The 21766-nt window shown below is 45.7% G+C and overlaps 3 protein-coding genes across 5 annotated transcripts in view; 2 read left to right on the top strand and 1 right to left on the bottom strand.

Moving 5' to 3' along the window:
• The window catches only part of abcg1 (ATP-binding cassette, sub-family G (WHITE), member 1), a 20996-nt gene extending 10973 nt beyond the window's left edge, over positions 1 to 10023 (top strand). The window contains exon 16 of one of the 2 annotated variants that reach the window (XM_086216866.1): positions 9929 to 10023. The gene's annotated coding sequence lies outside the window, so the exon portion shown is untranslated. Of the gene's footprint in view, positions 1 to 231; positions 1332 to 9928 lie in introns of those variants that run through there. The other variant, XM_086216865.1, reaches the window with a different exon arrangement.
• Positions 6228 to 9069, top strand: or55e1 (odorant receptor, family 55, subfamily E, member 1). The gene has a single exon (XM_086216884.1). It carries the CDS (start codon positions 7826 to 7828, stop codon positions 8774 to 8776), a length of 951 nt encoding a protein of 316 aa, XP_086073010.1. The 5' UTR covers positions 6228 to 7825; the 3' UTR covers positions 8777 to 9069.
• Positions 9764 to 21766, bottom strand: arrb1 (arrestin, beta 1). 2 transcript variants are annotated; one of them, XM_086216877.1, is made up of 17 exons: positions 21653 to 21766; positions 18176 to 18206; positions 18030 to 18090; positions 17839 to 17883; positions 17272 to 17468; positions 17081 to 17140; positions 16934 to 17001; positions 16686 to 16821; positions 16232 to 16316; positions 15778 to 15850; positions 15098 to 15235; positions 14858 to 14941; positions 14031 to 14054; positions 13881 to 13951; positions 13586 to 13634; positions 12226 to 12333; positions 9764 to 10345 (listed from the first exon to the last, which is right to left on the bottom strand). In XM_086216877.1, exons 1-16 carry the CDS (start codon positions 21670 to 21672, stop codon positions 12228 to 12230), a joined length of 1248 nt encoding a protein of 415 aa, XP_086073003.1. In that variant the 5' UTR covers positions 21673 to 21766; the 3' UTR covers positions 9764 to 10345; positions 12226 to 12227. The 2 variants fall into 2 exon arrangements, with proteins under 2 accessions (XP_086073003.1, XP_086073002.1); XM_086216876.1 differs by having other exon boundaries at positions 9764 to 12333.

Raw genomic sequence — 21766 nt, 5'->3', positions numbered from 1 at the left:
ACCTCAGTGCTGCATTTGACACCATCGACCACAGCATCCTGCTACAGAGACTAGATCATGACATTGGGATTAAAGGAACTGCTCTAAAATGGTTTAAGTCCTACTTATCTGACAGGTTTCAGTTTGTTAATGTTAATAATGACCATTCTGAGTATAGCAGAGTCACATATGGTGTACCACAGGGTGCAGTTTTAGGACCGATTCTCTTCACTCTTTCCATGCTCCCATTAGGTGACATAATCCGGAAGCACTCGATCAACTTCCACTGTTATGCAGATGACACACAACTTTACTGGTCGATGGAGCCAGACGACACAAGCCAGTTTACTAATCTGCAAGACTGCCTGAAAGACATGAAATCCTGGATGTCTTCTAACTTCTTAATGCTAAATTCAGATAAAACTGAGGTAATCATTTTTGGACCTAAACACCACAGGGACACACTCTTGAATCGGATCTCTACTCTAGATGGCATCACCCTAACTTCGAGTACAACTGCAAGGAACCTTGGATTCATTTTTGACCAGGACCTTTCCTTCAGCTCCCACATAAAGCATGTGACTAGGACCGCCTTCTTCCATCTGCGAAGTATCGCTAAGATTAGGAAGATCCTTTCCCAGAGTGATGCTGAAAAACTGGTGCATGGATTTATCACTTCTCGGCTGGACCACTGCAACTCTCTCCTGTCAGGATGTCCTAAATACTCCCTAAAGAGTCTCCAGCTGGTCCAGAACGCTGCAGCGAGGGTTTTGACGGGAGTTAAGAAGAGAGAACACATCTCTCCCACTTTAGCTTCTCTCCACTGGCTTCCTGTAGGATCTAGAATCGACTTCAAAGTCCTTCTGCTGACTCATCAGACTCTCAATGATAAAGCTCCATCCTATTTGAAAGAGCTCATTAGTCCCTACTGTCCGACCAGAGCACTCCGCTCCCAGAATGCAGGTCTTTTAGTGATTCCCAGTATCAATAAAAACAGACTGGGAGGTAGAGCCTTTAGTTACCGGGCTCCTCTACTGTGGAACCAGCATCTCTCCATGGGTCAGAGAGGCAGACACTTTAACTACGTTTAAGTCCAGGCTTAAGACCTTCCTCTATGACAGAGCCTTCAGTTAGGACTGGTTCAGGTAGCTCTGAACCATTGATAGCTATGCTGCTACAGGCTATGCAGCCCCAACCGCCGCCTGCATCGCCCCCCCCCCCCCCTTATTCCCTACTGTTACACTGGCCTGCGCTCCCCTTCCATGAACCAGTCTACCATCCAGTCCACCATCAAGCTGGCTTGCTCTCCCTGCCTCCCCTTCCAGAAGCTTCCTTCTTCAACTGTTATTAACATTTCCATGTTTCCCACATTTTGTATTGTAAACTGTTTTCTTGTCTGTACCAACATCTACTGCACGTCTGTCCGTCCTGGGTGAGAGATCCCTCCTCTGTTGCTCACCCTGAGGTTTCTCAGATTTTTCCCTGTTAAAGGTTTTCTATGGAGTTTCTCCTCAGTCGATGTGAGGCTCTAAGGGCAGAGGATGTTGTTATGATGCCATGAAGCCTGGAGACAAACTGTTGGTGAAAACGGGCTCTACAAATAAAATTGCCTTGCCTTGCCTTGCCTTACTCCATTCTCCATTAGTTTAATCTGCATCAAAACTCAAATGCGATGGAAAGTTTGAACATGCTATTGAGGACCTCTTGCACAGGAAGTGGGACAGGAAATGAGACAGGAAGTGGATGGGATTTGTAGTTACCTTGTTAAAACATGAAATTGTTGAAGAATTTGAATCAGGGTTTCTAAATATAAAGTTTATTTCCTCTGGTCACATCCCAGGAACTCAAAGATCCTGAGTGACCTCCTGGGTTCTGATCTGTCACCATGTAACCATGTCAACAGAATAGCATCTTCCCTGTTGGTCATTAATGGGCCTGTTAGTGAGGAGAGACAGAGTCTCCAGAGTGTCCATGTGTCCAGAGACGCCTCTGGTGTTGTGTTTATGCTGGAAAAACTTGCTGATGCTCCGCCAGGGCTCATTACTCTAAAAGATACAGTCGACGTGATGAAAGACCAGCACGCCATTCAACATGGCTGCCGCTCATGCAATGGGGAAGAGTAGATCAAAACTGTGACTCCTCAGTTAAAGATGCAAGAAGAAAACAATGCAGTAAACATAATTTACACATCAGCTGATGATGTAGCTAGCAATTGAAGAATCTACAGGCAACAGACAAGAAAATCAAAAATAACGTTCTCACAGTATCCTCTATTGAAGGATGCATGTCAAGACACCCAAGGTAATCTTACAATGAATGAAATGTGTAAAAAGGACATGACAGAAACTCAAACAGGAAAAAAAGGACTTACATCTCTTATTGAGGTGAATGGTAGTAAGAACATGGATGGTAGTAAGGACATGGATGGTAGTAAGGACATGTTGGGTCATAAAGAGATGGATGGTAGTAAAGACATGGATGGTAGTAAAGACATGGATGGTAGTAAGAACATGGATGGTAGTAAAGACATGGATGGTAGTAAGAACATGGATGGTAGTAAGGACATGGATGGTAGTAAGGACATGTTGGGTCGTAAAGAGATAGATGGTAGTAAAGACATGGATGGTAGTAAAGACATGGATGGTAGTAAGAACATGGATGGTAGTAAAGACATGGATGGTAGTAAGAACATGGATGGTAGTAAAGACTTGGATGGCTGTAAAGACTTGGATGGCTGTAAAGACTTGGTTTGTAGTAAAGACATGGATGGTAGTAAAGACGTGGATGGTAGTAAAGACATGGATGGTTGTAAGGACATGGATGGTAGTAAAGACTTGGATGGCAGTAAAGACATGGATGGTAGTAAAGACTTGGATTGTAGTAAAGACATGGATGGTAGTAAAGACATGGATGGTAGTAAAGACATGGATGGTCATAAAGACTTGGATGGTAGTAAGAACATGGATGGTAGTAAAGACATGGATGGTAGTAAGAACATGGATGGTAGTAAAGACATGGATGGTAGTAAGGACATGGATGGTAGTAAAGACTTGGATGGCAGTAAAGACTTGGATGGCAGTAAAGACTTGGATGGTAGTAAAGACGTGGATGGTAGAAAGACATGGATGGTAGTAAAGACATGGATGGTAGTAAGAACATGGATGGTAGTAAAGACTTGGATGGCAGTAAGAACATGGATGGTAGTAAAGACGTGGATGGTAGTAAGGACGTGGATGGTAGTAAAGACATGGATGGTAGTCAGGACATGGATGGTAGTAAAGACGTGGATGGTAGTAAAGACATGGATGGTAGTAAAGACATGGATGGTAGTAAAGACATGGATGGTAGTAAGAACATGGATGGTAGTAAAGACATGGATGGTAGTAAAGGCATGGATGGTCGTAAAGACTTGGATGGTAGTAAAGACATGGATGGTAGGAAAGACGTGGATGGTAGTAAAGACGTGGATGGTAGTCAGGACATGGATGGTAGTAAAGACGTGGATGGTAGTAAAGACATGGATGGTAGTAAAGACATGGATGGTAGTAAGAACATGGATGGTAGTAAAGACATTGATGGTAGTAAGAACATGGATGGTAGTAAAGACGTGGATGGTAGTAAAGACATGGATGGTAGTAAAGACATGGATGGTAGTAAAGACGTGGATGGTTGTAAGGACATGGATGGTAGTAAAGGCATGGATGGTCGTAAAGACTTGGATGGTAGTAAAGACGTGGATGGTAGTAAAGGCATGGATGGTCATAAAGACTTGGATGGTAGTAAAGATGTGGATGGTAGTAAAGACGTGGATGGTAGTGAAGACATGGATGGTAGTAAAGACGTGGATGGTAGTAAAGACGTGGATGGTAGTAAAGGCATGGATGGTTGTAAAGACTTGGATGGTAGTAAAGATGTGGATGGTAGTAAGGACATGGATGGTAGTAAAGAGGTTGATGGTAGTAAAGACGTGGATGGTAGTAAAGGCATGGATGGTAGTAAAGACATGGATGGTAGTAAAGACATGGATGGTAGTAAGGACATGGATGGTAGTTAAGAGGTTGATGGTAGTAAAGACATGGATGGTAGTAAAGACATGGATGGTAGTAAAGACATGGATGGTAGTAAAGAGGTTAATGGTAGTAAAGACGTGGATGGTAGTAAGAACATGGATGGTAGTAAAGACGTGGATGGTAGTAAGGACATGGATGGTAGTAAAGACATGGATGGTAGTCAGGACATGGATGGTAGTAAAGACGTGGATGGTAGTAAGAACATGGATGGTAGTAAAGACGTGGATGGTAGTAAAGAGATAGATGGTAGTAAAGACGTGGATGGTAGTAAGAACATGGATGGTAGTAAAGACGTGGATGGTAGTAAGAACATGGATGGTAGTAAAGACATGGATGGTAGTAAAGACGTGGATGGTAGTCAGGACATGGATGGTAGTAAAGACGTGGATGGTAGTAAGGACATGGATGGTAGTAAAGAGGTTAATGGTAGTAAAGACGTGGATGGTAGTAAGAACATGGATGGTCGTAAAGACGTGGATGGTAGTAAGGACATGGATGGTAGTAAAGACATGGATGGTAGTCAGGACATGGATGGTAGTAAAGACGTGGATGGTAGTAAGAACATGGATGGTAGTAAAGACGTGGATGGTAGTAAAGAGATAGATGGTAGTAAAGACGTGGATGGTAGTAAGAACATGGATGGTAGTAAAGACGTGGATGGTAGTAAGAACATGGATGGTAGTAAAGACATGGATGGTAGTAAAGACGTGGATGGTAGTCAGGACATGGATGGTAGTAAAGACGTGGATGGTAGTAAGGACATGGATGGTAGTAAAGAGGTTAATGGTAGTAAAGACGTGGATGGTAGTAAGAACATGGATGGTCGTAAAGACGTGGATGGTAGTAAGGACATGGATGGTAGTAAAGACATGGATGGTAGTCAGGACATGGATGGTAGTAAAGACGTGGATGGTAGTCAGGACATGGATGGTAGTAAAGACGTGGATGGTAGTAAAGACGTGGATGGTAGTAAGGACATGGATGGTAGTAAGGACATGGATGGTAGTAAAGACATGGATGGTAGTAAAGATGTGGATGGTAGTCAGGACATGGATGGTAGTAAAGACTTGGATGGTAGTCAGGACTTGGTCATGTTATTCTCATCATGAGGTTCGTAAGACGACGTAATGGGAGTCTGTCTTTATTTAGCAACTCTGTGCTCAGCAGCTTGCTTGAGAGCATCAATACGCATCCAGCTAACAACAATCGTCGCACTCACGTCACATCCGGTTACTACAAAATAAAGGCATTCCTCACACCATCATTCCATAATACCACAGTAAAGACATGGTGGGTCGTGAAGACATAGAGGGTAGTGAAGACATGATGACGTGATGGGTAGTAGCGACATGGGACAACCTACCAATCCCAGGACAGAGGAATGATAATTAACGCCACATCCGCTGCTTTGACTTCAGGAACCATTTGCTCATCTGAGAGACCTGAAGGGACCAGAAGCTAATTAGATTCAAACCTGGAGGGAAAGTTTTCCTTCGTCTCCTCTATTTTAGTTACAGGTGGTTAGAATCCGTTTGGTCATCTGAGAGCAAATGTAGCCGCCCGCCTGGTGTCATCATGGAGACAAAAATGAAAATGAGCAGAAATGCTCATTATGAAATCAATTCTCATTACAGCTCTTGTTTTTATTTCTCATTAAAACAGAGTTCTCATTAGCGAGGCAGCAGCCACACAGTAGCAGTTACACGCTAGCAGGGAGCTTTCATGTTCCTCTGGGACATTTAAATTGGTTCAAACTAATCAAAGCAATGCTACATTCAGGGCCGTCCTCCTGTGGGATGTTTGGACTTCTGCTATAAGAGAAATGGAGGGGAGATGGAGTTGCTGCTGCGGGGCAGATGAGGCGCAACAGGTAGGATGCTGTTGTTCAATCACACCTGAATGTTAAATGATTTTTGTTTGCAAATGTGACCTGATGTTCCGAATGTTAAATCCTGTGTAAAGTTAAAACTCAGACATGATCTCATCATCAGCGATTAAAGAGCTGTTTCTTATTGACTTCATCAGTTGTTAAACCGACAAATCATTGATCAAACTTTAGTTTCTTCTCATTCAATCCTGTTAGTCATCTTGGGTTTAACCACGTTTAACCGATTGTTACTTGGTCACAGACAAGCCCTCCCCGCTAGCATGGAGAGTGGCATGCTAGCTAAGCTAGTAGGGATGTAATGACATCTTATTGATACCTGTGTCTGTGGGCGTGGCCTAACCTTGTTTGTTGATGTTGTGTTTTTTAAATTTCTGCTGTTGTGAAAATTATTCTTGTTAGTTCTGTTCAGACTTAAGTTGTGGTGGAAGACAAGTGCACGTCTGTAGCCAAGAAACGTAAGAGACCTAAATTTTCTGTGTCCCATGACTGTGATGGTTTAGCATCAGGAGTACTCATGAGACCAGGGGGTGCACCACCAAGGGAGAGTGGTGGGTCAGCGAGGTGAGTTGAGGCTTACGCTGGAGTTCCCTATGTCATAAAAGTGGCTCTCTTTTAACCTGGCATGGTCACCATGGTAACTGACAACAAACTTAACCTGGTTCCAGGCGCTGAGTTATGGTTTACATCGGCTATAAACAAGCACCGCCCTTTCACTAACCACCTCTTTTGAAAACAGCACCACCATTTTTGAACAATCCAGTTGACCTTGGCGTGAGGGAGAGAGCATTCAGAGACCGGAGAGATCTGCTGGCGTCATTCCCTACGAACGCTACAGATTCCCAGCAGAAGGAATGCATTATTTATCCAAACTCCTGGAGCAGCTGTGCAACCACTAATGAAGATGACACTTTGAAAAAAGAAAGAAAACTGATATTTATCTGACATCATATTCCAAATGTAAATTTAAATTCACCTTCATTTGGCCAAAAACTGAAGTGTTTCTACTTATTATGGGACAGAGTCAGACCTGAATGTACTTCTTGAGTATGAAGTTTACAGTGAATCTGGTGCAGGAAGTTTAAATTTTAAGAGCTTTGGATGTGGGAGGCCCAGAGAGTGGACTGACTGGTGAAACAAAAATAGAAACTTATGAATTTACACGATTGGCAGTTTTCTGCCAGCATTCCTCTCTTGCCTTATTTGCAGCAACTGTGCCACTTTTTGCTGCCATAACTGTTTGATGTTGTTCATAACCCACCATTGTAGTCACTTGTTCTTCTTGACTAAAAGTAGTTTCATGGGGTCGCGCACAGAGCCTGAAGCTGAAAGCCTGAATTTACAAAGTAAGATCACATCCACCGTCGTGATACCAGTTCCCTCTGATGGAGAGTTTAGGGTTTGTTGAGCCAGCTTATTGAAAGAAATCCTGGCTATGTTGAACTTGGTTCCTAGTTCCCCCCTCTGGACAGCAAAGCCCATCCAGTGATGAACCAAAGCCAGTGAGACAGAACCATTTGGTTGCATCCTTTGTTCCTTGTTGTTCTGGATCAGGTGACCAGTTTGTGTCAGCTACCTACAAAGGTGTTGTCTACAGTGTCAGAATGACCACAAATTGCTACAAAGTGGCGGGAAAGAATGAATAACTGTCGGTGCTGGTCGGGCCGGTGTCTCCCGACCAGGTTTTCCTTTTGGCCCGGTTACCAGATAAGAGACGGTTTGGTTTGAAGCAGAAAGTTTGAAGGGTTTTATCCTGTAAATGCGTCTATTCTGCTGGACCTGAGTCTCACAGGGTGGCGGGATGGTTCGCTGTGGATGTCACTGATCAAGTGGTTGACCAACTTCATGATCGCCGTGTGTGTAACATGACATCATTTGTCTTGCAGTCCGCATGAACAGTAGCAGCATGTTGTCATCGGTGGGCAACAACTTCTCCCACAGCAGCTTCACGTTCAGAGGTTTCCCAGCACTGCAGACGCTCAGATGGCTGCTGGTGCTGCCGCTCGCCATTTCCTACGTGTCGGCACTACTAGGAAACTCACTGCTGGTGTACGTCATCTGCAGTGTGGAGCGGCTGCACAGCCCCATGTATCTCCTCATCTGCATGCTCTGCGTGGTCGACGTGGTTGCGGTGACCGCCATCATCCCCAGCACACTGCTCAGCCTCCTCTCAGACTGGGACCAGATTTCATTGGCTGGCTGTTTGACTCAGATGTTTGTCACTCATTTCCTGTCTTCAATGGAGTCCACGCTGCTACTGGCGATGGCTCTGGACCGCTACGTGGCCATCTGTTGGCCACTACGCTACACTGAACTCATTAACTCCTCCATGTTTGTGAAGCTATTGGTATTCACACTGGTCCGCAGCGGTTCCATCATGGCGACACTGGTGGGTTTGGCAGGTTCGCTGCAGTTCTGTGGTTCGAACATCATCCAGCACTGCTACTGCGACCACATGGCTTTGGTCAGCCTAGCGTGCAACAGCACTGACAGGAGCAGCGTGGCAGGCCTCGCCGTGATCGTCTGCTTTGTGGGCGTGGACATCCCACTCATCTTCTTCTCCTACATGAAGATCCTGAGCGTGGTCCTGCGAGCGGCAGGTGGGGATGACCGCTGGAAGGCGTTTCACAAATGTGGCACTCACCTGATCGTCATGATGTGTTTCTACTTGGTGGGCAGCGTCACCTTCCTGTCTCGGAACCTGAACATCCCCATCCCCACTGATGTCAACACCTTCATGGGCCTCATGTACATCCTGTTCCCAGCAACCTTCAACCCCATCATCTACGGCGTGCGGACCACCGAGATCAGGAACGGCCTCTACAGGCTCTTTAACTACTGAGACAAGAAGACTACGATGGCGAAGGTGTCTCCTGTGTGTCACACGTGACACACTTTCTCGAAAGGCCTGGAACGTTCCCAGATGGTCCTGATGGTCTTGGTGAATTATCTGGTGAAACCTTCAGGAACGTCCAGTGGTGCCCGTCTTTGTTCTCTGCATCGTGTCTGATACATTCCTTTGGCTCACATGGCTCATGCCAAAATATTAAGGGACTTTCTTTGACCATGATGGCAGAATCTAAGTTTAACTAATCAAGAACATAGATCCATAACCTCAAGGTTCCTGCCACAACATTAAAGGGTCTGCACATGTTCTGAGAACTTTGCATGGAGTCCTCAACGACTCCTCAGCATTCCCACAGCATCCTGAATGTTACTTTTGTATTCCCCAAAAAAACGTCCCCCAAACCTTGAAAGAATTTGCATCCTGATCTTCAAGGAACCTTAACCCTGGGACACGCAATGGCACGGCAACGGCACTCCACGCCTAGTGTGAATGGACAGATCTGTTACCATGGGCGCTGAAAGCAAATTTGCTCCGTGCTGCCACTATTCACTGCGCTTCTGCCTCCAGTGTGTCCCAGGGGTCAGGGAACATGAAAAATTGGGTGAGTGAGTTAAGACCCTTCTTAAATGTGTGTAAAGTTGCAGTGATCATAAAATCACCAAAATAGAACATTCTCTTATTATCACTTGACGGTTTCATGGCCTAAGGAGAATGTTTTAAGAACATCTACAACTTTCTGTTACCTTTGAAGAACTTTTAGGGAACACTTGTAGAACATTGCTGTACCTGGAGATGAGTAGTAATCACATGTCATGTGACTTTCTGAGGTCACGTCAGCTTGAGCACGTCCCCTGGAAGACCCTCAAAGAACCCTGTGAGGTCCTCATATCCTATGTCGAGAACCGCTCTTGATGCGCTGATTGTGTTGTGTAGCAGAAATGCTGGGACAGAAGCAGGTCACATGATCATAGATGTAAAAGTTGTTTTATTTTGAAAGGGTCTCAGTGATTTGCATTAATAAAAACAATTTCATTATTTATTGATATTTTATTGATCAAATATTTGATTCCACTTGATGTTTTACAGTTTTAAAATCATCACATTTACATCAAAAACAAATCCATCACAAACATCCTTTTATTAAAGATGCAGTGGGATATGCAGTCTCGTGACCGGACCAGGGTGACACCGCCTCTCGACCAGTGACGGCTGTAATGGGCTCCAGCTTCCACCACCCTAAACACGGTGAGCGCTTGACGATGAATGGATGGATGGATGGATGGATGGATGGATAGACGGATGAATGGAATGATGCAGGTTTCCTGCTGGCCCATCAAAATAATGTTTGATTAAATTCCAGTTGATTCGGCGTCTAAACTCAGATGACTTTTATACACAAGAAAAGGGCTGACTGCTGTTCTATGAATGGGTCATGTGACAGTGTCGTCCCAGTTTGACTTCTTGTTGTCCAGCCATGAAAATCACCTTCAGACTCGCTGCTGGTGGCGTCTTCAGGTTCTGTCCAACACCTGAGAGTCACCAGTGATGTGTGCTGTGCAGGTTCTGTGCTTCCACCAGAACAACAAGAAGAAACAAGATTCATTCAGGAAACACGTTTAAAGGTCGTAGAAACTCTGAACAAGCCGACGACCCCCCATTGCAGGAAGCAGGGCCTTGTCTACCAGGTCTACTCACACCAGGTCTGCTCATGCTGGTCTACTCACACCAGGTCAACTCATGCCAGTCTAGTTAAGCCAGGTCTACTCACTCCAGGTCTACTCACGCCAGATCTACTCATGCTGGTCTACTCACACCAGGTCTACTTGTGCTGATCTACTCACTCCAGGTCTACTCACGCCAGATCTACTCGTGCTGGTCTACTCACACTAGGTCTAGCCATGCTGGTCTACTCACACCAGGTCAACTCATGCCAGTCTAGTTAAGCCAGGTCTACTCACACCAGGTCTACTTGTGCTGATCTACTCACTCCAGGTCTACTCACGCCAGATCTACTCGTGCTGGTCTACTCACACTAGGTCTACCCGGGCTGGTCTACTCACACCAGGTCTACTTGTGCTGGTCTACTCATACCAGGTCTACTCTTGCTGGTCTACTCATGCCAGGTCTACTCGTGCTGGTCTAATCACACCAGGTCTACTTGTGCTGGTCTACTCATACCAGGTCTACTCGTGCTGGTCTACTCTTCTTTTCTAACTCCTTGCTGGGGAGTTCCAGGCTTTAAGTGACTGTAACTGTGGCTGTGTGGCCTCTCACGAGTTATCAAAAATTGGCATGAGTCAGGTCAGCGTGAGCTCTTGGTTTCAGAGTCATTATGGTCCAGTGAGAGTCTCTGACCCCACTGGTATTCATGTGAGTTGTTAGGGCCAGGTAGGGCCAAGTCCCACTTTAATGACTCCCTAAGGGGTCACTCTCTAAGAGCTTAAGGCCTGCAACTCTCTGTAGAAGCCTTGTGGATAAGACACCAAACAGCTCCAAGAAAACAGAGAGTCCAGCTGCCTATGACACAGCACTTCAGAGGTGACTAGGAGCATCACCCACAGTCATTTCTTGGATGCCAGTGGCGGCCCCTGGTGAGCTGGATGACACAAACAAACAAAACAAGAGTGCAAACGGCGACGTGATTTTGTGGTCATCCAAGTTACTGGTGGTGCGAGTGGCTTGTTTAACCAGGCGTCCTGCATCTGGACAGAAATGACCCTCAAACCATTTAAATGGTCGTCTTCTTGACATTTTGGTGGAAATCAGAAACATCATTTTGAAACAGAGGAAACGTAAATGTTTCATGTAAATGGCGGCGCCGGCAGACAGTGGAATCAGAAAACATCTTGTCAAATCCATCAGTGCCACATGTGACTGGCAGGCGAGTAGATTTTTATGGGGTGAAGTGGAACCAGACCTGAAATGAGAAAAAACTAGAACCGAAATACTGGTCTGCAATTTGCTGATTAATAATCAAACATATTGATAATTCATGCAAACAAGCCTCCAGTTCCTGCAGCTGATTGGCGGCGACAGTTTCAGCTTTGCTCGGAAGTTCCAGCCACTCAAAGGCCATCAGCTGCCCTCCTGCCTGCTCCTGACTGACAACAAGGGCAGTGTTGTTGACGAAGACCCTCTAATACGACATCAAACTAACCTGGTTGCTCCCTAATGGAAACAAGGTGACAGCAGAGGCATGCTAGCTGCTGTCATGACGAGGCCACGGCCACCACATCAAGGCTCTGGCCGGCCGGCGAAGGAGGTGGAGCTCCAACTGAAAACACAACTGACAAATTCTAGCTTTGTACACCCGGCGAACGCAGAGAAGATGAACATGAACAGGGGAACACGAACACGGCGCCGCCGAGAGTTTAAAGGCTATCTAGGCTGCTTCAACCTACAGGTGAACTCCGTTTGCTCCACATGGCGGCGGTGCTGGTCACCTCTATCTGTCGTCATGTTTGGGGGATTCCACCGGCTCCTCCTCGTCATCATCCTTTGCACCAATCAGCCGCTGCCGGGCAAAGTCTTCAAAAATTATGTCGTCATCACTGAGGGAGAGAAATGGATGACGGGCATTAAAATAGTAACAGATCTGCCTCCCCAGAGCTGTTAGCCTAGCTTAGCACAAGGATCCGAAAGCAGAGGGAAACTGTTAGTTTAGCTTAGCACACGGACAGAAAGCAGAGAGAAACTGTTAGCCTAGCTTAGCACAAGGACAGAAAGCACAGGGAAACAGCCTAGCTTAGCACAAGGACAGAAAGCAGAGAGAAACTGTTAGCCTAGCTTATCACAAGGACAGAAAGCAGAGGGAAACTGCAAGCAAGGTCAGAAACAAAAACAGGGAGCAGGTGGGAACTGGTAACCTAGCTTAATGTAATGTGATGCATGTTGGGAGTATATTGATGGACTGTGTTGGCGCTCGCCATTTCTACTTCCTGCCCCGCTGCAGACCAACGCTGTTAGCCAGCAGTTGCTGAACATGGAGCAGCTTTAGCTCTTTGCTGGTCAGATATCACATTACTGCTCATGTCATGAATTGATGATCTTGTTTTTTTCTGATTATTAACCCTGAAAAAAACAAGATCAGACATCAGTAAACTGTGGAATTGCAAAAAAATGATTAGAATAATTGACAAGAAGCAAGTTTTTAAAGTCACGGATGTTTGAAGTAAATCTGGGATGTTTGTATGTAAAAGCTGCTGCCAGTGGAGTCGTTTCCTGCTGCTCAGTGTCCATCAAGACGCCACCCAGGAGACAAGCCATCATGTTGATGGAGCCACAGGAAGAGACACGATATCGACCAGCATGAGACCGACCAATCAGAGCAGCTGCTGGGGAGGATGTGCAGAGGCTCAGACAGATGGATAGATAGATAGATAGACGGATGGATGGATGGATAGATAGATAGATAGATAGATAGATAGATAGATAGATAGATAGATAGATAGATAGATAGATAGATAGATAGATAGATAGATAGATAGATGATAGATAGATAGATAGATAGATAGATAGATAGATAGATGATAGATAGATGATAGATAGATGGATGATAGATAGATGATAGATAGATAGATAGATAGATAGATAGATAGATGATAGATAGATGATAGATGATAGATAGAAAGATAGATAGATAGAAAGATAGATGATAGATAGATAGATAGATAGATAGAAAGATAGAAAGATAGATGATAGATAGATGATAGATAGATGATAGATAGATAGATAGAAAGATAGATGATAGATAGATAGATGGAGAGATAAATGAATAGATAGCTTGAGAGGTAGACGGGTTACTTGGTGTCAAACTGGATCAGGTTGGTGTCGATGGGTGTTTCATCTGCAGCTGAAACAGACGGAGGCTCGTTAGTGAACCACATGATCCTCATTGATCATTTTTTTTATTAACGATTGGAAACTAGTTGTCAATATTTGATTGTGTCATAGACATCACATGCAGAACATTGCATCACCCCATGATGAGTGCTTCCATACGACTTCATATGACTAATAAAGGTGTATTTTATCACGTTACTTCCAACTCATTGATTGGTGTGATTATTGATTGTTTATTGATTGATCAGTGGCTCACTGTCTCTGTAGATGGAGTCTTCTAGCGGCTTCGGATGCATCAGAGTGAACGGCAGCTCCACGGAGACGTCACTGGAAAAGAAATGACGGCGAGGCGTTCAGGTGAGCGCCGTAAGTCTCAGTGTGTTCTCACCAGAGGGCGAATCGTTACCTGGCTGCCAGATCACCCAGAAGCCTGAAAGCAAGAGACATCCGACAGCTTCAGCTCTTTTCTGGTCGCGTCTATTGATCGTCACGGTTCAGATATTTATGATGCGTTCAAGACTGATCAGTTTCATGGATCAACTGGTACATTTGGATATTGACTCAGTTTCAGCTGAGAGGAAGAAAACAACCGTCTGACAGCAGCTCACGCTGAGCGTTGTTGTCATTACAATACATCATCGTCATTCTTTTGGGTTCTACAAATGTGCTGAATGAGTTTTGTGGGGCTTTTATTTTGTTGGACTTCACTGGAGTGGCTTGTTTAACCAGGCGTCCTGCATCTGGACAGAAATGACCCTCAAACCATTTAAATGGTCGTCTTCTTGACATTTTGGTGGAAATCAGAAACATCATTTTGAAACAGAGGAAACGTAAATGTTTCATGTAAATGGCGGCGCCGGCAGACAGTGGAATCAGAAAACATCTTGTCAAATCCATCAGTGCCACATGTGATTGGCAGGCGAGTAGATTTTTATGGGGTGAAGTGGAACCAGACCTGAAATGAGAAAAAACTAGAACCGAAATACTGGTCTGCAATTTGCTGATTAATAATCAAACATATTGATAATTCATGCAAACAAGCCTCCAGTTCCTGCAGCTGATTGGCGGCGACAGTTTCAGCTTTGCTCGGAAGTTCCAGCCACTCAAAGGCCATCAGCTGCCCTCCTGCCTGCTAACGAGGGCAGTGTTGATGAATTAATTATGTGGGGCTGTTGTTTTGTTGGACTTCCTCTCAGCTGATGTGGCGTGGCAGTGAGAAACTCGTGTACTGACCCGCCTCGTGACACCACCAGCTTGACTTTGACTTTGTAGGACACGATGATGCCGAGGATCTCCTTATTGGCGCCTTCTCGTAATCTGCACAGGAGAGAACCAATCAGAGGGGACCATGAGACTTCCTGTTGGTTATCCGATCAGAACTCCTCTCAGAGGACCAGAATTTTAAATGTTGTTAGCTTGTTGTCATGGTAACAGGCCTGGAAAAACACGAGTGCATACTTTCATGCTACTCACAGTGTGCTGGAGGCCAGGTTGGTGTCTTCATGCTTCAGCTTTCCGTCCAGAGCGAGACCTCGCTTCTCTCGGTTGTTGGCCAGGAATGGCGTGAGTGTAAAAACTTTGCAGAAAGTTGAACTGGAAGCAACAACGTCACTGAGGAGACAAGATAAGATCATAAATGTACGGAGCCCTGGAGGCCACGAGAAAGAACTTGTCCCTTCATTTAGTTATTTTGAGGTCACAAGATATAATCGGTTCCTGCACATTCTTTTGTGGCTGCAAGTATTTTCTTGTGTCCTCTAAACTCCCGCTCACCATCTGCACTTCCTCAAGAGAGGAAATGGGACAAGTACACAAGTTTGGGTCAAGGACTTTCCTCAAGTGCTTCTGACAAGGAGGAAGGTTTTCCTTCCGCACCTGACTCTTCAGATGTCAGAGATTTTTCCTGATGAATTGTGCCTCAACATAACTAAATCGAGGGAACAAGTTATATCTTGTGGCTACAATTTGTTCCCTCTCTCTATTGCCACTCCAGGGCTTCTCTCAGTACCCTCACGTTCTGGTTCAGGTGGAACCAGGTGAGACAAAAGTCAGAGTCCTGGACGAGTCTCCACTCTGATACACCTGCCAAACGTTTCCTCTGATGACCAGCAGGAGGAGCAGAAGGTCATGTGGCCAAATGTTCTGGAACTCACTCGGACTCCTCGGTCGCCACTGGACATTTGTACTGCGCCGTGTTGAACAGGCAGATGTCAGCGTACTGTCGCACTGCAGACACACAACACCAGGTTCAGCAACACAACCGCCAACCGCCATGGCTCTGAACACCAGGTAATGATGGCTGCCCCAATGAGCACCTGGCAATCAGTTACTGTTTGGTGATCACCAGGTGCCGATCACCAGGTGCCGATCACCAGGTGCTGATCATCGCCCTGACAACTGTTAAGTGCCAATTACCAACTGACAAGTGCCAGGTGATGAGCGCTAAGTGACAACTGTGAGTTGCCAGCTGCCAGATGACAGCTACCAGGTAACGACTGGCAGGTGCTGATCGTCAGGTGACAACTGCCCGTAACACCTGCCAGGTGATGACCATCAGCTAACGATTGTTGCACTCAGTACTGCCAGGTGAGGATCACTGCCATGTACCTGAGATCTTCATCTTCTTCACTGTCTTGTTGGTGTTGTTGGTCACATGGACGTTGACGCTGATGGGCTCGCCGTGGTAGTAAATCTGAGAGGAGGAAGGGGCATCGTTTCATTGAGGCTCTCACTCACTCAGCTGGTCATCAATTCAGGTTCATATTCAAACATGAAAACTGACTCTTGACATTCCAACGCATTATTTCACAAGTCGCATGGTCGGCTTGGATAATGAGCTTAATTCCTGCTTCAGCGCAATTATTTCTAACTTCTGGTTTCCGTGGTGATGACCCTCCGAGGTTGCCTGTTAGGTGTTTTATTCTTAAAATCGACAGGATGCTATAATGTTCTTAAGTCGGACTTCCTGCCTTGATCTGCGCTGATCTGCAACCTGGTCTACACGCCAGTTCCAGGAATGAATCTTGTGGCACCACCTGACATGGCAGAGTGCCAGTGTTACCTCCTTGTCCAGAGACGCCTCCAGGTGCAGTGGTTTGTCTGACATCAGGAACTGTCGCGTGGTTTCTGCCATGGGTTGCGGCCCCGGCTTCTCTGGAGCGTACTGCACCTTCCTGATCACCAGACGCACAGAGTTCCTACAACAGCAGAGATCCGCCTGCTCACTGGCGCGCAGTCTCTAAAGCTTCACTTCATTGCTGGGATGTTGGAGCTGATGTCACGCGTGGCATGAACGAGTTGCTTCATTACCTTTTGTGGATCTTTTCTTCAGGGTTTTCTGCACAAAATGCCTTCACTTCGAAGTCGACCCCACAGGCCTGCCGACACATGACAGCACACAATCAGCCAACCCATGGCGAGACAACTCAGCGGGAAAACAAAGGAAAAGCTCAATACCTTCCCCGTGTCCTCGGGGCCCGGCTGCAGCGTGACGGAGCACGGCAGGTTCAGGGGGATCTGAAAACACACCGGCAATGACATCATCAGCAATGTTGTTAAAGCTCTTATTGTCACGTAATTTCTTGCATATGAATCACGGTCATCCTGCTAGGATGAGAGATCAGCGTCATTTCAACGCCTCTCAGGACCTCGAAGGTGAAGGGGTAGGCGTGTTCTCCCAGTTTCTTTATCAGGCGTTCCTGCAAGCGTGTCAGACTCTTCTTCTCTTCAGTCAGTGGAGGAAAGGCCTGAACGTTCGCTACAAACAAGTCCTTCCGAAACGTCAACCCCAGAACGTCCAGGTCCTCACGTCCATAACGAAATGCACAGGTGAGAGTCACAAACACTGACGGGAAGAAAACACAAAGTCAGGAGTGAGTGACGAGACGGTGACGCTAAGCTAACCGTGTCAGAGGTTACTGGCCAGGAAAAATGCTGAATGTCGAGGTCAGTGACTCCACGACGTCCACGTTTACGTTAACAACGTCAATAATAACCAAGTCAGATGTGAAGACGTGACAAAAAATGATGGATGCAACAACATGAACATTAATAAGCCCCAACGTTTATAAGGAGCAATCAAAGTCCAAAGACAGAACCAGACAAAGATGCATTTTCAGGCTTTGTCTGTGGTGGCATTCTCTCCCCTGACGGCGAGACGAGATGCCGAACACAGCAGCGTCTCATGACCTTGGATGAAGGACCCATTTTCTTACCTTTTCTCTCCTTCAGGTACTCCGGGTCGATCAGGACGACGCCATCTACAAGGAAGTGTCACAAAGACGCCAAACCTTTAACTTCCCAGATCACTGCGATGGTCTGAGACGTGTCAGCACCCGGAGCCACCAGTGAGGGCCGGGTTCATTCGCTGTTTGATGAGCATTTGAGTGAAGAGGAAGTGTCTCACCTACAGGCTCCACCAGGTCCACGTGGTCCACGAAGTCCCTCTTCCCCAGATAGACGGTCAGCTGTGGACACAAGCAGAGAACCAATCCGCTCTCAGTACAGCCAATCAGCTGTTTGGTGACATGGAACCTTCAGAACATCACTCACCTTTCCGTTAGGACTTGCTTTCTTAAACACTCTGCAAACACAGAAGTTGACAGGTCAGAGAACCGTACACGCCCTCCTCGCTTCCTGCCCCCCGCCACCCCCAGCCTCACCCCCACCCGCGGCTCCATTAGCACTCATCCTCCCACTGAATGGACCTTCATCCATCAGGATGCTGTCTTACCGGAAACCACCGAGGCTCATGGGAGCTCGCTCAGCAAGCAATTAGCTGCTCGCCATCATCTCTGCAATTACTGCTATTAAAGTTTAACAGGCAGCAGCTCGGCAACGCGGCTCGCCAGCTCACGTCTCTGCTGCCGTTTGTCCGTGTCCACGGCATCAGAGACAAGCAGGTGTTTACCAAGAAGAAAATGAAAGGTATTCAGTGATTCTCCCATTACGGAACAGGAGCGTTTCATGATCAAATGAACTGAACAAAACAATCGAAATGGTTGCGCCTCAATGGTTTGTTAGATGTTGATGGTGATGATGTCACAGATTGGGAGGCCTACACACACAGCTGCCATCACAAGGTTTCTTCACTTTGACACCCCGACAACATCTAGTCCCACTAGAGTGACCAATCAAAGACAGACACTAATGAGTGTCCTGACTGCAGATCCTTTTAGACAGGATCCTGGTCCACATTCAGTCTTCACAGATCACCGGTGCCTCCGGTGGTTCCCCGGTGTGTTAAATAGTTACAGTTTGTTATGCTCAATAACTTCTGTTCCTTGGAATGTGAAATATTTTGTCTCCTGGGCAGGATCTTTAGCTCCCTAATCAGAAGGAGCTGATGGATCAGGAAGCTCAGACACAGACGATCAATATCCGATTGTTGTGGCAGCTGAGAGACAACTGAAGACTCCCTCGACACAGCGGAGAGATTTACACAGACACCTGAACACAACACGGACTGGCATGAACATCTCAGAACATAATACACTCATTTGGAGCTCATTTAGAACGCATTAAAGACATGATCCGAACACAAGTCTGGAACATATGAACACATTATGAACATGTTATTAACATGTTTGGAACATGTTATAAACATATTTAAACACATAAACATGTCCAGAACAAATTCTGAACATGTTTTGGAAAAGTTATTAACACATTGGGAACATGTTCTTCCTTAAAACAAGTTATTAACATGACATAGAACCTTCTGAACACGTTCTTCTCCTACATATTCCGTTTCCCTGAGTGTGGCTCGGCTAACTGGTCTGCGGTCCACAGTATTGATCGGTTTGGGGAAACATTTTGTCACACACATTTTAGTATTTGCATGCTATGACATGTGATCATCAATTATCCAATGACATGCAAGAAGCTATCAGAGTAGCGGTTCTCAACACAGGGTCTGTGGACCTCCAGGGGTCCTCAGCAAGAGGAGGAAAAGTTTAACTTCAAAGCTTCATGCATCATCAGTCACATGACCTATAAACACTGAACTCTGAAGATATTGTTTTCATGTCACATGAAATATTTGATTTCCAGCTCAACGTTTCAGCTCAGTCAGCTTAGAAAAGTTGCCAAACTCTGAGGGGGGACGGAGGTCATGATCTCAGCGATGTAGCAAAGCTGAACAACAACAATGAAACACAAACTCTCTGCAGACAAAAACACCTCCAACAGACGTTCCGCTCACAGACCAGCACATCTCCACATCCTCATTTCGGAGGATAAAAGCTGAGCTGTCATCATAGAGGTGATGTTGAAGCACCTCAGCTGCTCTGTATGGTGGCCAGAGCGCCGTCGGCTCATTAACATGCTGCCGGCGGCGTCACACAGCTCATTCAGCCTCTCCTCTGCAGCCGGCTGATGTTCTGAATAAGGATCTGTGTGGAACCACAACTACTCACAAGACCATTTTCCACGTCTTGACTGGATCAAAGTCAGCCATCCATGAAACGACTTGCAAGTTCCTGCCGGAGCCTCAAGGTCAACGCCACAAAGTCACAACGTCAACCAGTTAAAGTCTCCATCAGATGACAAGGAAAACTTCTCTGTTTATGAGGAACACATAAACGTTAACTAGAGAACCAATCAGAAACCATCAGCATGGCCGCTCATGTTAGCATGGCTGCCAATGTTAGCATGTCATCTGGCGTTAACCAGGATGTTGATGTTAGCAGAGTTGTGAAAATGAGCATGAATGGTAATGTTTGATTGGCTGCTATTGCTAGCATGGTTAATGTCACATGGATGCCAATGTTAGCCCTGATGTCAATGCTAGCATGCAAGCTGTTTATTTCAGCATAAATCTTAATGTTAGTATAATTGGTAAAGTTGGCCTGGATATTAATGTTTGCATGGCAGCTAATGCTAGCAAGGCTGTTAAGGTTTGCCTGGGTGTTCATATTGCCTTGATGTCAGTGCTAGCCCAGATATTGACGCTAGCTTTGCTTTTCATTTTAGCATAACTGTTCATGTTTGCATAACTGCTAATATTGGTTTGGTTTTAAAAGCTGTCTGAAGTTAGCCTGAATATTAATTTTAGCACGGCTTTTAATCAGACGACAACCTTTGTATGATGTTTTTGGACAGTTTAGCTGTCGTTAGCTGTCAGTCTCCTTTAGCTTCAAACTAAACATACATGGATGTCTCCTTCTGCGTTCTGGAGTCACACAGAAGTGATGTAGCAGGGAAAGCATCCCGATGAGCTCAGGACTCTTGTTAGGCAGTCCTTGAGGGTAAAATACACTTTTTGGGTGAAGTATCAGATTAACGTTAGCTTAGCTGCCGAGTGCATTAAAGTAAGGCAACATTGTCACAATATGCAGATGACGTGCTTGTTTATGTGCAGGTTCATGTATGTGGAGAGGACAGTCAGGTGATCATGCATCTGTGCTGTCAACAATCTGATTGGCTGATTCAGAGGAGGCGGCATCTAACGCAGCACATCAACGTCGCTAGAGACGTCGCACAGTCAGAAAAACTACTACTGATACAAGTACAAATACGGTCCCTTCACATTAAAAGCCCCCTGGCAGTTTGTTCAGGACATCGAAAAATTTGGGTTGTCAGGATGAATTAGTGAATCACACATTCACAGTAAAGTTTGGTTGAAAGTTTCTATTAATTAATTGAAATAAAAAATAATCTGCCATTTTTTCCACTGCTGTTCAACAATCCAGACACAAACCACAAGTCGCAGGTTCGATTCCAGCTGCTTCCCGTCTGTCAAAATAGGGCTGAAACTGATGTCGAAGGGGAAAATCTGATCAGCAAGACGTCACTGAAGGTTCTGAGCATTATGTAATGTTACACACACACACACACACACACACACACACACACACACACACTCACTCACACACACACAAAACCAGTCGTGTTTCAGCTGTCGGTCAAGTCTTCAGCCTGAAATCAACCGATTTTGTCTCCACAAAGAAGCGTGTCCTCACATCAGTGTCAACATGACACACACACACACACACACACACACACACACACACACACACACACACCTACCTGGTCCCTTTATCTCCCATCCTGACGAGCCGACAGCAGCTGGACTGAGACGATGGAGGATGGAGGGATGCCGTCACCGTGGAAACTGAAGGGAGGATGTGTTCTCTCTCTCCC

This window comes from Aulostomus chinensis, chromosome 10, assembly GCF_037954235.1.
Source record: "Aulostomus chinensis isolate RoL2024-O1b breed Wild chromosome 10, RoL_Achi_v1.0, whole genome shotgun sequence".
Classification (NCBI taxonomy): Eukaryota; Metazoa; Chordata; class Actinopteri; order Syngnathiformes; family Aulostomidae; genus Aulostomus; species Aulostomus chinensis.
Note: the sequence above shows the minus strand (reverse complement) of the source record. Positions and strands in the feature narration are given on the sequence as shown.

Excerpts from the sequence above, each read along its gene's own strand:
- arrb1 (XM_086216876.1), bottom strand. The coding sequence starts at position 21,672 with ATGGGAGATAAAGGGACCAG. Across the intron at positions 16,317-16,685 it reads AGGCGTCTCTGGACAAGGAG|ATTTACTACCACGGCGAGCC; the intron begins GTAACACTGGCA and ends TCCTCCTCTCAG. Across the intron at positions 14,055-14,857 it reads CTGGTGGTGTCACGAGGCGG|GCTTCTGGGTGATCTGGCAG; the intron begins GTCAGTACACGA and ends TCTTGCTTTCAG.
- or55e1 (XM_086216884.1), top strand. The coding sequence starts at position 7,826 with ATGAACAGTAGCAGCATGTTGTCATCGGTGGGCAACAACTTCTCCCAC.